Source organism: Balaenoptera musculus, chromosome X (genome assembly GCF_009873245.2).
Source record: "Balaenoptera musculus isolate JJ_BM4_2016_0621 chromosome X, mBalMus1.pri.v3, whole genome shotgun sequence".
NCBI classification, from domain to species: Eukaryota; Metazoa; Chordata; class Mammalia; order Artiodactyla; family Balaenopteridae; genus Balaenoptera; species Balaenoptera musculus.
Genome location: NC_045806.1, coordinates 99,936,619 through 99,952,117, shown reverse-complemented (window position 1 = coordinate 99,952,117; position 15,499 = coordinate 99,936,619). Strand labels below are relative to the sequence as shown.

Genomic DNA, 15,499 nt, shown 5'->3' with positions numbered 1-15,499 from the left:
AGGATTCTTAATGGATTAAGTGACATTCAGAGCAACTGGGAGATTGCGGGAGAGGAAATCCAGGCATACAGTTTTGTTAGAAATACCAAGACCGAGCCAATTTTTTGTTTTGATCTGATAAATGCACGCATCCCCCCCCGCGAAGGGGGTCAGCGCCCGTCGGCATGTATTAGCTCTAGAATTACCACAGTTATCTAAGTAGGAGAGGAGTGAACGGCCAAAGGAACCATAAGTGATTTCATGAGCCATTCGGAGTTTCACCGCCCCAGCTGTGCATACTTAGACACGCATGGATTCATCTCTGACAAGCATATGCTACTGGCAAATTTTCACCTGACATCCTATCTGAAGTGTTAGGAATGTGGGTGCCTAGATTACTCTTCAAGATGTTTCATGTTCTTTTTATTTGAGGACAAATTGACAAGAAGAGGTAATAGCAGATTATTAGCATCTTCTTATTGTTGAATCAAACTGAATTCAGTAATTTAAGAAACTGAGACTACAAAGCAGCTTTTCTTATTGCTCACAGACCCAACTCTCCCTCTGCAGCCCTTCTTAAGGAAGCAGGCGCACCACCTCTTCTGGCTGTTGCCTTTAAACTTCCTGAACTTGAGTATGGGCCATCCCCTTCCTGGCCCCTGTAGTTAGGAGACAGGAGTGCAGATGGGTTAAGAACATAGGCTTAAAGACAAGCAGACCTTTTCAGATGCTTGCTCTGCCACTGTGAGAGTTAGGGCCAGTCATGTAATTTCTCAGATCTGGTTTTCCCTATCGGTAATATGGAGACCACAAGAGCAAATGCTTTCAAAGAATTGTAAGGTTTGAATGAAATACATCTATGGAGAGCACTCCCTGCCTGGCAGGGAGAAAAATCTCAAATCAATAACTTAACTCTCCAGATTAAGGAACTAGAAAGGGTAAAGCAAGCTAAACCCAAAGCTAGCAAGGGGAAGGAAATAATAAAGATTAAAGCAGAGGAAAGCCTTCAGTAAAAGTTAGCTGCCATTAGTATAGTGATTATTATCACAGTTGGGCTTGGAGATGGTTAATCCCCAAGGTCTCTCCTCAAGAGCCCCCAGTGGGGCCTGGTAGTAATAAGAGGGCACCTTAGACATTGGCTGGGAGTACCCCACAGGCAGAAACTCACTGTGGCCCCTTTTCTTTGGCTTTGAGAGTTTGACTGCCGTCTGTCCTGAGCAGGAGCAGAGCCTATGACAGAAGCAAGCATGTCAGCTCCATGACAACAAGGATTTTGTTCTGTTTATTGCTGTAGGCCCACTGCCTAAAATGGGTATGGTACACTGTACATGCTTAGCCAGTATTTGTTAAAGATAAAATCAGGTATTCTGATCCACATCAAGAGGACCATGTCAGGGACCAGTGCCTCAAATTCAAGTGTACCATGAACTTCAAACTGGAATCAACTAAATCAGTCTGCTGAAGCTCAAGGTAAACCCAAATGATCAATTTTATCTACTTCAGAAAACTAGTAAACCAGTTCTAACCAGGACTAGTTCTGTAGATTTTCTAAAAATCCCAGAAAATCAATCTTGACAGGCTTAAGATAAGCAACCACCACGGTCAAGATTTGATCCAGACAATTCCTGGACTGATAGAGTGATAGAAATCAGGATTGGAGTTTGGATGCCAAGCCCAGATCATAACTCAAAGACTCACCTTCACAAGATCTGGACTTCCAAAGACAGGGCCAAGATCAAAACAAAGATCAGACTCAAACAAGATTTATAGTTGGCATCAGTAGGAGGTAACACCAGGATTCTGGTTTTGATCAAACAAGCAATTTGAAGTTTCTGTCTTTGGGGATTGGCAAAAGTGTGCAGCAACCCAGAGAGTGAACCAAGGCTATTCGTCTTTGGTTTGAGTACGTACTGGAAGGGAAGACAAGGAGGTAGGAGATTCTTTCCTTGGCTCATTGTTTTCACTTTGGGTTCTTAGCCCTTCAGTCATTAAGCAACAAGTAATTTGGAGGAAGGCACACAAGTTTTAACTTTTTCCTTCTATCCTCCTCCTTGACAGATCCCACCATGGCGCCCACGCCAACCCAGCATCAGCCCACCTCTTATTCGATCTGACACAGTCTCTAAGGATTTTGAAGAAATCTCTGTTGATGATGAGTCACCGAAGAGCCCACGAAAGAAGCGTTCATCACACATGACCTTGACATTGAAGAAGGCAAGTGTTAGCTCCATCCTAAGTCGCAGGTTGTGGGGGACGCTTTTATTCCTGCTGTAGCTCAATACTAGGGGGATGTCTGGGGAAGGAGCTGCCATTCTTGCTTTTGATTTGCCTGGTGGTTTACATTTTCTGTCCAATTCTACAAACCAAATAATTAGCACTGTAATTTATAAGCAATGGAAGACCGTATTTCTGAAAAAAAAGTTTGTGGATGTTTTCAGTTATTTCACAAAGAAAACAATAGAGATTTTTATGGAAGTAAAGCCTCTACAGATTCAAATGCCAAAATCTCAAAGGTTAGGTCATGTAGTATTGTTTGATAGACACACATTCGTATGAAAAGTCATTTGACACAAGAGGGCAGGTATGTGTATTTCATATGTCTAGCTTTGCCAACCAAAAAATACCCATCAACAATTGGAAAATCAGCAGATTGTGCTCATATCAACACTTCCATTCTCATACTATTGTGCGGTTAATTTGATTGGTTGTTTTTGAACTTGAGAGGGCTTTTAGAGTGAAGTAGAGTTTAGAACAATTAACCTTGGGGACTAAAAAGTATACAGAAAGGTAATTTATGATGAAGATAATTGGCCAGTCAGCGCAAAACTCTGTTTTGATGTTAAAAGATTCTATGGAGGGAAGCAGCCTTCAGTTGGATATGGCAACAAAAAAACAATTTGGTTAGGACCAAAGTTAAAGCACAGGCTTTAACATTCCTTGTTGTCATGGAGCTGACATGCTTGCTTCTGTCATAGGCTCTGCTCCTGCTCAGGACAGATGGCCGTCAAACTCTCAAAGCCAAATTAGGATGCTCACTGATTTATGAATTTAGGCTACGACAATAGCACTAAGTCAGACAAATTGGAACAGTCTGAATTGGTGGAAGGATTGAATTAGATAACATTTTTTATCACGGTAAAATACACATAACATAAAATTCATCATGTTTAAGTGTACAATTCAGTGGCATTAAGTACATTCACAATGTTGTGCAACCATCACCGTTCTCCACTTCCAGAGTAGCTTTGGTTCCTGCATAAGGAAGCCCCAGGCCCACTAAGCAGTCACTCATCATTCCTCCTCCCTCTCAGCCCCTGGTAACTACTAATCTGCTTTCTGTCTCTGGATTTGCCTATTCTGGATACTTCATGTAAATGTAATCATACAATATGTGGCCTTTTGTATCTGGCTTCTTTCACTTAGCATAATGTTTTTGAGGTTCATCCATGTCGTAGCACAGATCAGTACTTCAGTCATTTTTATGGCTGAATAATACTCCATTGTATGGATGTCCCATGTTTAGTTTAGCTGTTCATCCATTGATGAACATTTGGGTCCTATCCACCATTGGCTATTGCTGCTGTGAACATTCATACACAAGTCTTCGTTTGAACACCTGTTTTTAATTCATTTAGGTATATACCTAGAAGTGGAACTGCTGGGTCATATGGTAATTCTATACTTAACTTTTTGAGGACCCACCAAATTGTTTTCCCCAGCAGCTACACCACTTTACATTCCCACCAACTATATATGAGGGTTCCAATATCTCTACATCCTGGCTAACACTTGTTATTTTCCTTTTTTTATATACAGTGTTTCTAGTGGGTGTGAAGTATCTCACTGCGGTTTCGATTTGCATTTCCCTAGTGACTAATGCCGTGAAGCATCATTTCATATGCTTATTGGCCATTTGTATTATCTTCTTAGGAGAAATGTCTATTCAAGTCTTTTGCCCATTTTTAAATTGGGTTGTTTTTTTTTTTGTTGTTGAGTTGTAAAAGTTTTTTTTTTATATTCTGGATACTACACCCTTATCAGATATACGATTTGCAAAAAATTTCTCCCATTCTGTGAGTTGTTTTTTAACTTTATCAAGAGAACGAAATTGGACAAAATTTTAAAATTTTTGTTGAATTCCAATTTATTGATTTTTTTCTTTTGGTACTTGTGCTCTTGGTGTCATATTTAAGAAACCATTGCCAAATCTAAGATTATGAAGATTTACCCTATGTTTTCTTCTAAGAGTTTTAGCTCTTATATTTAGACCTTTGATCCAGTTTGAGTTTATTTTTACATGTTGTGTGAGATAAGGGTCTAACTTCATTCTTTCGCATGTGGCTATCCAGTTGTCCCAGCACCATTTGTTGAAAAGACTATTCTTTCCTCCACTGAATGGTCTTGTCACCCTTCTGCAAATCACTTAACCGTAGATGAATGGGTTTATTTCTGGACTCTCAATTCTATTCCATTGATCTATATGTCTATGCTTATACCAGTACTACACTGTCCTGATTACTGTAGCTTTGTAGTAAGGTTTGAAATCAAGACGTGTGAGTCCTCCAATTCTATTCTTCCTTTTCAAGATCGTTTAGGCTATTCGAGATCCCTTGAAATTCTGTATGAATTTTACAGTCAGTTTTTCCATATCTTCAAAAAGACACATTGGGATTTTGATAAGGATGGCACTGAATTTGTAGATCACTTTGGGGAGTATCACCATCTTAACATTAGGTTTTCCAATCCATGAACATGAGATGTCTTTTCATTTTTTTAGTTCTTTAATTTCTTTCAGTAATATTTTGTAGTTCACAGTGTGCAAGTCTTGAACCCCTTGGTTAAATTTATTTCCAATTAGTTCATTCTTTTTGATGCTATTGTAAATGGAAGTGTTTTCTTAATTACCTTTTTTGGTTGAGTATGATTGTTGTCAGGCCCAGCAACCCTGTTTTCAGATTTATGGCCTTGCAGTGTGGGTCAGTGATTTCTGGGGTGTTTTCTAGAGTTCCCTGCAGCATATCACTCAGAGATCAGAAACTTCAAATCTAGGTGAACCACTTCCAATAGGTAAAATGATCACCAGGTTATGGACGCCACTGGAAATAATTTCCATTGTGAATTGTATTATTATGCTCCCAACAGAGCCATTGGGATAGTAAGGACTTTTTTCCTGATGCTTTTTTCTTCGGCAACCATGCAGGGGTGGGTTCAGAGCACTTAAGTCTGATTCAAGCTCTTTCTTTCCCTCTTTTAGGCAAAACCAAAGCAGGAGAAGCCAAGCCTTCCACTGGCTTCTGAAGAAGAGAAAAGCACAACCGAACCGAAAGAAGCTGACCAAAAGAAGCCGAAGAAAGACAGTACAGGTTGGCACATCTTCACCCTCACCCAGAAACATGTCCTCAAGCTTAATGGCATGGTGCTACGCGACAGGAACCCAGGCCTGCTGTTGTTGGTCCTCGGAGAGCTTTCAGTTTAAGATGCATACTAATGTGGTCCAAGTTTATCCATCTAAACTGCCCAATTAATACAGTTGCCACTTGTGTGAGATTTAGGTAAAGGGTCCTACCTGGGTTCCTATTGTACCTAAATGAATTTCCAACCAGAGAGGTGTTTTATGTTTGTTTGTAAGTTTGTTTAATTCTAAGTCTAATGTACATGCTGAGTTCCTCAGTGAGCCCAGATATCTGAGGGCAGCCAGTGATTTCCCCTTCAGCATTCCCCCTCAGCAACAGAACCAGACAATAATAACAGAACGGGCGAAAAAAAACCCTGGTTTTTTAAAGTTGCTTTTCTCTTCCAGTAGAGAGAAAAGGTCTTGTGTTAACAGTGAGACCAGTTCCCATATCCATGGGCAAAGAGGGCTTGGGCAGATGCAGACAGATGTCCTTGGCAGCCAACACCCATCAAATCCCCAAACAACAAATACCACTGGAGTGAACATCTCTGTGTGCGTGTGCGTGTGTGTGTGTGTGTGTACGTGGATGTTAGCTCCAGCTGATGGCAATCTAATTTCAAGCAATACTTGATAAACCAAAATTCCTGTTCCACAAATTAAGTCAAACAGCTATTTCATATTTTTGCCACAAAGGATTTCACATGTGGGTTCAAAGGCAGGATATCCCTAAATACGTTTTCCCATGAAAAGTAACAAAACCACAAAACTCTTCTGCATAACAACGACAAAACAAGAAAGAAATTAAATGAGTAATTTCTTTTGCTTTCTTTTTATCCTCTTTTCATATTTATTTTTAATAGCTGTCACTTTTACACACAGAGGATAATACTTATTCAGTGTCCATGAGGGCAGATACTTTGGTTTTCCATGTCATGGGAGTGGTTTGGAGTACAGCACCCCATGCTCGGCACTATATGCTGGATGTGAAACCACTAGATGGAGCTAGGGACCAGTGGATGATGAGGGAGGGAGGGGAGGCCCCCGAGGACCCTCCCACCTGGGGATTAAAATAAGTTCCTTAGTAAAAGTAGTAGAGAGGAGAGGAGCAGTCTGTAGAACTGCTGCCTTGTGCTTGACCTGAAGCCTGTGGACCGATGCAATTGTTAAGGCTTTCCAAGAATGGCTTTGCATGTATATTACATCAGATTATTTTAATAAAGAGAGTTGAAAGCAGAAGAAATGGGGGGCCATAATCCTACCTTCCAGATAACCCCTGTTGACACCTTTCTAAAAAATAAAGCAATACCTGCATATTATCTAAAAATTAAGTAGAATTAAGTAGAAAATATAAATACTAGATAGGAAGTAAAATTTCCCTTCACCCTGCCCCAGTCAGTTTCCTAAAAGGTAATCGTTGTTACAAGTTCAAAAATTGCCTTTTGCTGTGTCTCACATCTAATGGTGGAACAGAGTATTGATATAATGGTGACGTGCCAAACTTGGAATCAGTTCATAAAACAGGATTTCACTTTGATTTAAAAATTTCCCACCACAGAAGGCTAATAGTGACCAAGTTGTTCTCTGTCTTCTGAATAGCTACTTCTCCACGCTAGGGAATTCAATAGCAGATAGGTACCCATTGGGCCAGGGAGGAGTATTCTTATTTTACAAAATCAAAAGTACACATCTTTCCTTTCCTTACTTCTATTTGGTACAGGTGCCTCAGGCTGGGAACAGAGAAACAAAACTGGGATTTATGAACAGGAGACAACAGGTCAGGCTGCAAACAGAGATGCTGCTGAGAGTCAGGGCTACGCATTTCCAGCAGCGTACAGAAGACAATGTGGCAGAAGAGGCTCAAGTACTTCAGAAGCAAGTGAGCGTGGATCCAAAGGGAGAAGCTTTAAAGCATCCAGTCGAGCACTTGGCCTAGGTAATGGAGCTGGGTCCCCACCTGCCGGTAAGACTGCCAGGGATTTCCTTTCCTGGCACCTGCCCTTGGAGAAGCAAGTCATGGAGCAGCCCCCAACGGCACGAACAGAAAGCGCTACTCCTCAGGAGCTGCTTTCAGATAAAGATGACATGGGAAGGAGAAGTGCCGGTATAGATTTTGAAGCCAGAAAAGCATCAGCATCACAACCCATAACTGAAGACATGGAAGAGTCCATGGTTAGTGGTCTATCACCATCCCATGAAGATGGGGCTTCTGGAGCCAAGAAGACGGAAGCCGGAGCTGCTCTTTTACCCGTGGTAGGAAGCCCTTCTACAACCCAAGATATTTTCTCAGTGACACTGGAGGATCAGGGGTTTCTGGATCCTTCTCATAGCCAGTCAGAAGAGGAAGAAGTGTCCAGCTTTGATTTGAAAAGTGTCCAATTTAAAATGAAGTCAGATCAAGATACCTACAAAGAAAAGTCTCCTGGAAACGTTCTCCAGGCCTTTACAGCAAGCATTTCAGATACCGTGAGAGCTTTGGTAGAGGGAGGTATTTCTGCAGAGAGGCTGCCTCCCAGAAGCCTTTCCCCGTCCTCGCGGAAGCTGAAAGCTGAAGCCGTTGCCTCAGATTCAGAGAGTACTTCAGAGGCGGGCAGTCGTTCTGAGCAGCAGCTGGCTCCTGGATATTTTTTCCAGCCCTCGAAGAAGCACAAATACGAACAAGAAGTCTTCCCAGAATCAGAAAGTTCAGCCGTGGGAGTGAGCGGTCCCGAGCAGCGGCAGTCTCCTAGGCAGTGGGCTGCTAGATACTCCTCCCAGTCCTTGGGGAAGCCAGAAGCGGAAGCCGTCTTTTCGTGTTACGAGAGTGCTTCCAAAGAGGGGAGCGGCTCTGGGCAGCAGCGAGCTCCCAGGCACTCTCTCCAGCCTTTGAGGAAGTCCAAAGATGGCCAAGAAGTCTTTGCAGAATCAGGTTTTGTCATGCAAATGAGCAGTTCCCATGAGCAGCTGGCTCCCAGATGCGCTTCCCAGGCTCTGGGGGAGCCTGAAGATGAAGTCTCCACAGGAGCAAATAGTTATGTCGAAAAGTACAGTAGTGCTGAGGATTGGAGCAGCTGTGAGGAAAATCGGCCTCTCGGACCCCCTTCGCAGGCCTTGGGGAGGCCCAAAGACCAAAAAGAAGTCTCCTGGGCTTCAAAGAACGTACCTGGAGTGTGGGGTGCTTCTGTGCAGCAGATGCCTACCAGGCACCCTTGCCAGTCCTGGCTGGGCCCTACATCCGAGCAACAAGCCTCTGCAGGTCCAGAGAGCGCTGCTGCGGAGTGGGGCATTTCCATGGAGCCGCGGCCTCCCAGAGTGACTTCTCAGGCCCCGATGAGACCAGTAGTGAAACAACCAATCTCTGCAGGTCCAGAGAGTGTCGACATTGAAGGGGGTGCTTCTACCAAGCTCCTGCCTTCCAAACATTCCCAGTCCACTGTGAGACCTAAACTCCAGCAAATGTCAAGTTTTGAGGGTGCTGCTGTTGAGGTGGGCATTTCTGGGAGGTCACTGCCTCCCAAATATCCTGCCCGGTCGGTTAAAAAGTTTAAAGTTGAGGAAATGTCCTCACGTCTAGAGAGCATGGCAGTTGAAGAAGGCATATCTAAGGAATCGCTGCTTTCCAGTCATCTTTTCCAGTTGTTCATGAAGTTTATGGTCCAGGAAATCTTTTCAGAGAGCCCTTCTACTGAGGAGGGAACCTGTGAGGATCCTCTGTCTTCAAATCAACCTTCCAAATCTTTGTCGAGTCCTAAAGTCGGGCACCAAGTTTTCTCAGGCTACGAGGGTACCGATATTGAGGGAGGCATTTTTTTGAAGCAGCTGCCTACGAAAAGCCCTTTACCGTGCTTGGGGAGGCCTGAAGGCCTGCAAGAAGTCTTCTCACATTCAGAGAGCAGTCCTGTAAAGTGGAGTGGTTCTAAAGAGCAGCTGCCTGGCAGACACCCTGGCCAAGCCGAAGATGAGGCTGAATTTCAGCCACAGGCTTTCTCAACAGGCCCAGTGAGTGCACCTGCGGAGTGGAGCGGCTCGGAGGAGCACCTGCGTCCCAGACACCCTTTTCAGGCTCCTGCAGTCCCTGCACATCAGCAACAGGCTTATTCAAGTCCCATGAGTGCTGCTGCTGAGGGAACCATTTTGGAGAGCGATCCTAGCTGCTGGTCCCTATGGAGAGACCCAGCTTCTCCAGACAAAACCAAGAAACACAGCCAAGGCTCCGAAGACCTCATTAAGAACATCCTGATTCCTGCTACCAAAGCTGTGAAGTTCACCGATGCTCCTGTCTGGCAAACGTCCACTTCTGGTGGCACTTACTCTAAGGAGGAAGTTCTTGAGAGTGGTGATCAAGATAACAGCCATTCAAATTCATCCACCAATTGGGCTGACATTGAAAACGTTTTTGGGGTCCGACTGAGAAAAACCTCTTCCTCACAGAAGTATAAGGGTGAGAAAAAAGATTTTACCAAGCTTCCTTCTGTTTCCCAAAGGGGTCCCCTCTGGACATTTGTCCACACTCTGTAATGGACACATAACCATCTCCCCATCCCCCTTTCCCCATACACCTTACATGCAGATGGGAGTTTATGCTTTTCTCAAAATACCTTTACATGGATTATGCTCCCCTCAACACCATGTAGATTTTAAAAGCCAGCTCATTAACAGAGCACTATGTTCAGACCCTCAGCTTGAAATCTTAATTTATTGTAAATGTTTGTACTTCCACAGCTTCTTAACTCACCTGAAATGTCTAAGAATCCACGGCTAGGTGATTTTTTGAGCATTTATCGCTCTCAAAGCCTTTGTACCTTCAGACTCATCATCACACAGTCTTGTCCATGCCTATAACCGTATCCATTTAACCACACACTTGCATTAGAGACCACAAAGTAACAAATGCAATAAGATTTTCCTTGGAGTCAGAGAAATGACATCAGTGACCTAAGCGTCTGGCCTCCTAGGAATTTTCCCAGCTCACCTGGCACCCATTGTCCTACCCTGAAATGGGGATAGGAAGAGGGATGGACAAGGGAGGCAAAGGGACCAGTAAGAGGATGGTTTGCAAACTTTGAAGTACAGCTTCTTATCTACTCAAGGAACTCCTGCCTTGCCAAGGTGTGGGGAGGGCACAAAAGAAGGGGGCCCTTCTCTAGATGTTATCTTTTTATTTTCATTTGGCAGTTAACAAGGATCCCCATTTGGGACATTATTGTGGGTAGGTCCCAGCCAGTCTCAAGACCCTGCCTGCCTCACTTTATTTTTTTTTAAATAAATTTCTTTATTTTCTTTATTTATTTTTGGCTGTGTTGGGGGGGTCTTCGTTGTGGTGCGCGGGCTTCTCACTGTGGTGGCTTCTCTTGTTGTGGAGCACGGGCTCTAGGCACATGGGCTTCAGTAGTTGTGGCACACGGGCTCAGTAGTTGTGGCTCGCGAGCTCTGGAGCACAGGCTCGGTAGTTGTGGTGCACGGGCTTAGTTGCTCCGCGGCATGTGGGATCTTCCCGGACCAGGGCTCAAACCCGTGTCCCCTGCATTGGCAGGCGGATTCTTAACCACTGTGCCACCAGGGAAGCCCCTGCCTCACTTTAGTTCTAACTTCTTTCATTCCTTTCTCAGGAAGAGCTCCTGGTCGACAGTCCGATCATGCCACCTCAGAGCCAGCTTGGATAACTATGATAAAGCAGAGGCAGGGGAGTTTGCAGGCCAACATTCCTGTGAAAGAGCCAAAAACCAAGAATAGAGCTGGAGCCAAGGCTGAGACTAAGGAACCTAGATATGGGGTAAGACCTGGAGCAGCCCACAAAACACTCCAAAAGGGTGCTGGAGCCAACTGATTAAGCTTACATTGGGAACTTTCCCAGACATGCAGCTCCCCAGCTCTTTGGATGTATTCATCAAGGCAAGGGAACTCTTTGGGGGAAAAGACTTGCTTTATACTCATAGAAATGTGCTCCACTTTATGTTCTTAAAGGATTTGTGAAAAGTAATGAATACGAGAAGATTCTGTAAATCAAATCCTGTCCTAAATATTCTAGAGCAGGATTCCATGAAATTGGTTGAGAAATAAGTAGTTATTAAAAATCCCCAGAGGTCACCACTGGGGTGAGAGTTGAGTAACTATTCTTACAGATATTTTAGGCCTATAAATACGTATTTAAGAAAATATAAATGGAATTAAACTATACATATTATTTTTCACTTATTTTATTTCTGGGCACCTTTCCATATCAGTACATAATGATTTAACTTTATGTAAATAAAGGTAATGTTTGGTGTTTGGGTTTCCATATATTGATTTGGTTTGGTCTGGTACCTCCCTATAGGTTAAAAGAGAAGTTATGTGATGAACTAGGCTAATGGTACCACATGTGGATCAGGCATGCTGGGATGATGTCTTGCTTCCAATGTCCCATTTTCAATGTCTTTGGAAGTTTTAGAATGAGAACCCCTCTTGTCAAAACTACATAAAACTGACTCAAGAAAACTCAATGAAATTTACGTATCGACATGTCTAAGTTCCTATACTTTTAGGTGCTTACTGAATTTGTTGTGGGATCATGTGAAAATCTGTTTAACTCTTTGCTTTAAAGATCTTTTCATTTCATTATTAGTATTTTTAAGGGAGCAGGATCATACAGGGGGCAAAGTCCACCTTGGTTAAAGCTTTGTCAGAGGGAAATACACTAGGGTATATAAACTAATTAATTTAGACCAGTTGTGGAGAGGTTAATTTGAAAAGCTTAAACTGTACAATTCTGAAAAGACCTATTGTTATATCACTTTGTAATGCAAGGAGCGCATGTCAGATGTAAATAGGTTTTGTTACGTAGAAATCTATGGAACTCACGTCAGTTAACTGATAAGATTTGTTTGTGACCACCGCATTTCTGTTAGCTTTCTGTTAAGTGCTGGCAAAGTCCTAGAGAAAAGGTTGTTGTCAAGTTACATAATTCTCATGTTAACCTGTTTACACTGTTTGTATGATTAGACAGCCTTTTCTCCCAGCTCAGAAAGGTGATAAAGTTGAACCAGCTTAGATTTTGTGAACCTAAATTCTGAACCAAGGTGCTTTCTGTGCTATTTCTTTCCTTATCTCTCTCTTTCCTTTTGATTAATGTTGAACTTATAATACCCAGGACAGGACTTGCACCTTGTGATCTGAATAAGTAATTTGCTGTTTTCATGTCAGGACTTACAAGCTTTCTGTTTTCATTTTTGTATTAAAGAGAACTGGCCTTGCAGATGAAAACCAACCAAGGAGGGTTTTCACTTCTGATGTCAACAGACGGGAGAAGATAGCACCGAAGCCACCGAAGTCTACCAAAGCAGGTAAAAAACACACTCCAACCCCCCACTCCCAAAATAGCCCTGGCAGAAGTTGTAAAACTTTTGCAATTTCAGACAATACATGTCTCTTCCCCCAAATCAGCTTATGATTCTCTCATGGGTCTTCCATTAGATACAGATATTAGCTTGTTTTAGGAAAATCCAATTATTATGACTACTATAAGTCAGTCCAATGTGTAATTTTCAGAGGGTCTTCCAGTCTTTTACCCCATCGAGGAAGCTGTATCGGAACAAAATGGTGATCACTCACTAGAACTTTCCTGTGGCTGGTATTCAAGAGGAAAGAACCAAGCCACTTTCTAGTCTATAGCAAAACGGTATTTTCTCACCTTCTACATTCCCAGTGAAACTGCGGAAAATAATCCACTATAAATGCCCAATGGTATTGAATTGTTTTTTAACTATTTAAAAGGCTTGTTTCGGCCCCTCTGTATTCTGAGCAGAGGTATGAGAGGTGGGGAAATGTTGAAAGCTGAAAAAAAACACTGTGCTGTGATAGAACAGAATGGGGTCTCATCAGTAGAGTCATGTGCCAGAGGGATTTTTTTTTTTTTCAGAAGGAGCAGGGGGAGGGGAGGATAGATTTATATTCAGTCATCTTTGTTCTCTGCCTTAGTCCGCCTCATGAAGAAATTAAACTAGGAATTTAGGAACCCACCATCTGGCCATGATATAGCAGCACTTGACCTGCTTATAGCTGTGAACAGTCTCATGGGCACAGTAATCCTATCAAGCGGTTCTCAACTCTCACTGTGCATTAGGATCACCTGATGTGCTTTTTAAAAATTATAGATGGCCCTGGATCCATTGCTAGAGATTCTAATTCAATTAGTTCAGGAAATAGCATGTGCATTTGTATTTTTAAAAAGAGCCCTAGGTGGTTCTAATGTGTGGCCAGGGTTGAGAACCACTGGTTGAGTCTAAGCCACTAAGTCAATCAACCGTAAAGCAGGATGAGGGAAGGAGTAGAATTGGGGAATAGTGAAGTAGGCTGCTAGGTAGGAGTAGTTGATATAATGTTATTTAGCATAGACTTTTACTGGGTGTATCTATTGAGTCATCAACAATCATTTCATACAACATAATGGATTGGCAAAACAAAAACAATATTACCTAATATGAAATTTAAAAAACTGAACAGATACCATACAACATGTTTCCTCTCTGGTCTCAATTCAAAAGTGTAAGACAATCCAATAATAACCACCCAAAGATTGGCAGTTATAGCTGTAGGTATTTTCTCTCAGGCCTTCCCATGTCAGGCCCCTGTGGCTCTAGCCATACTGATGTTACCCTTTTCACATACCACCCTATGGCATTGCGCATGCACTGACTTTTTGAAGCCAGAGGAAACCTGAAAGGAGGAAAATTTTTACTGCATCCCATAAACATACCTCAGTATCTCTGGGGCTTCTTACTGCTTGTGTGTTATTTGCTATGGTTCCAGTGGGATTCGAAGATGAGAAGATATTTCAAGTACCTTCTATGGAAAAAGAAACCAGAAGGTCTTCAACTCTCCCAGCCATGCTACAACAGCCGGCTGAGCCAGCTGAGCCAGTCTGGTTCTCCCTGGCCAAGAAGAAAGCCAAAGCGTGGAGCCATGTAGCAAAACTCACGCAATAAATAGCTCCTGGGTGGAGTATCAGCATTTTAAATGATAATTCCCAGTAGCTGTATTAATGCCACGTAGTGAATTATTTACTGTAACCATTTTTATTAAGCATAAGAGCCTTAAAAGGGGAATTAAAGCTAATAATTATTTGAATGACACAGATGCCATGAATGCCTAACCTTCAGTACAGTCACTGCCAGCATCTGAAAACCCAGCATTTCCTCTATAAAAACTGTGTAAAATGTTTGCACTGTTGTCGAACTGAGAACACTTTAACTTTGAACAATGTGCTGTAGAAGGGAGAAAGCATTTTGTTGGAGCAACTAAGAGGTGGTCATTTCCCTTGATCAAATAAATTCATTCTAATGGAAATGTCCAGATGATTTGGTCCAAGGATTGGCTTTTAGGTTTTATGAGCCTAGTTAAATGCTTCAGTTCTTTGGTTGCTGCTCCAAACTTTGCAAAGCCCCCTAAGAAGAGGTGGTAGAAGTGAAAATTCTGGGTCTCCAAGAAAAATTTTGCACAGCCAGTCCCCCAATCAGCCCACTGCCCTTTGAAACACCTTCTTTGTATCCCTGAGGGCTCCCAACACCTGCAACTTATACAGACCTCTCTTTGCACGTGTCCCATGTCAACCTGTCACAAGTCTGGCGGCAGTGAGCACCTTCCTATGGGGCATAACATTCCTTGGGGATTATCATAGTCCTCTGGATGGTTAGCCCATCAGTGTCTGACCTTTTGCCCCAGTGCCACTGTGACCCTTTCTAGTTGCTCAGAAGTGTACTGCACTTCATACATATCCTATTTTTAAAGCACTTAAGACCCTGTTGAAATTCAAAATTCTGCAAATTCCAAAAGCTGTGCTTTCACTGGAGCAGATGGGAAGCCTTCCACAAGGAAGTCTGGGGCCACTAGAGAGCTGTCTTATGCCCTGTCTCCAGCCTTAAGGTGGAAACCTCCGAGTAGCCCAGTTTCTTGTCCGTTTCCCTCAGCAGTCTCTGTTTCAGAAGATTTTAACCTAAGACAAGACTGCACCCTCAAAGCCACAGAACAACTGACTTTCTGCTAACGGGAAGCCTGAAGTGACTGAAGCAGCCTTTCCCTCCCCTCATTCCGAGAGGCACACACACCTCAACAGTCACTAGGCTGGACAGCCCCCACCTCCCCAGTGAACCAGCCACCCCAAGTCCTTCCCCT

The 15,499-nt window shown here is 42.9% G+C and overlaps 1 protein-coding gene across 1 annotated transcript in view; it reads left to right on the top strand.

The window, feature by feature from the left end:
* Positions 1–15,171, top strand: part of KIAA1210 (KIAA1210 ortholog) — a 148,247-nt gene extending 133,076 nt beyond the window's left edge. The window contains exons 7-12 of the mRNA XM_036839843.1: positions 2,038–2,193; positions 5,234–5,342; positions 7,092–9,791; positions 10,960–11,123; positions 12,570–12,672; positions 14,138–15,171. Of these exons, the coding sequence (XP_036695738.1) occupies positions 2,038–2,193; positions 5,234–5,342; positions 7,092–9,791; positions 10,960–11,123; positions 12,570–12,672; positions 14,138–14,313 (3,408 nt within the window). The 3' untranslated portion in view covers positions 14,314–15,171. The remainder of the gene's footprint in view (positions 1–2,037; positions 2,194–5,233; positions 5,343–7,091; positions 9,792–10,959; positions 11,124–12,569; positions 12,673–14,137) is intronic.
* The last annotated feature ends 328 nt before the right edge of the window (positions 15,172–15,499 follow it).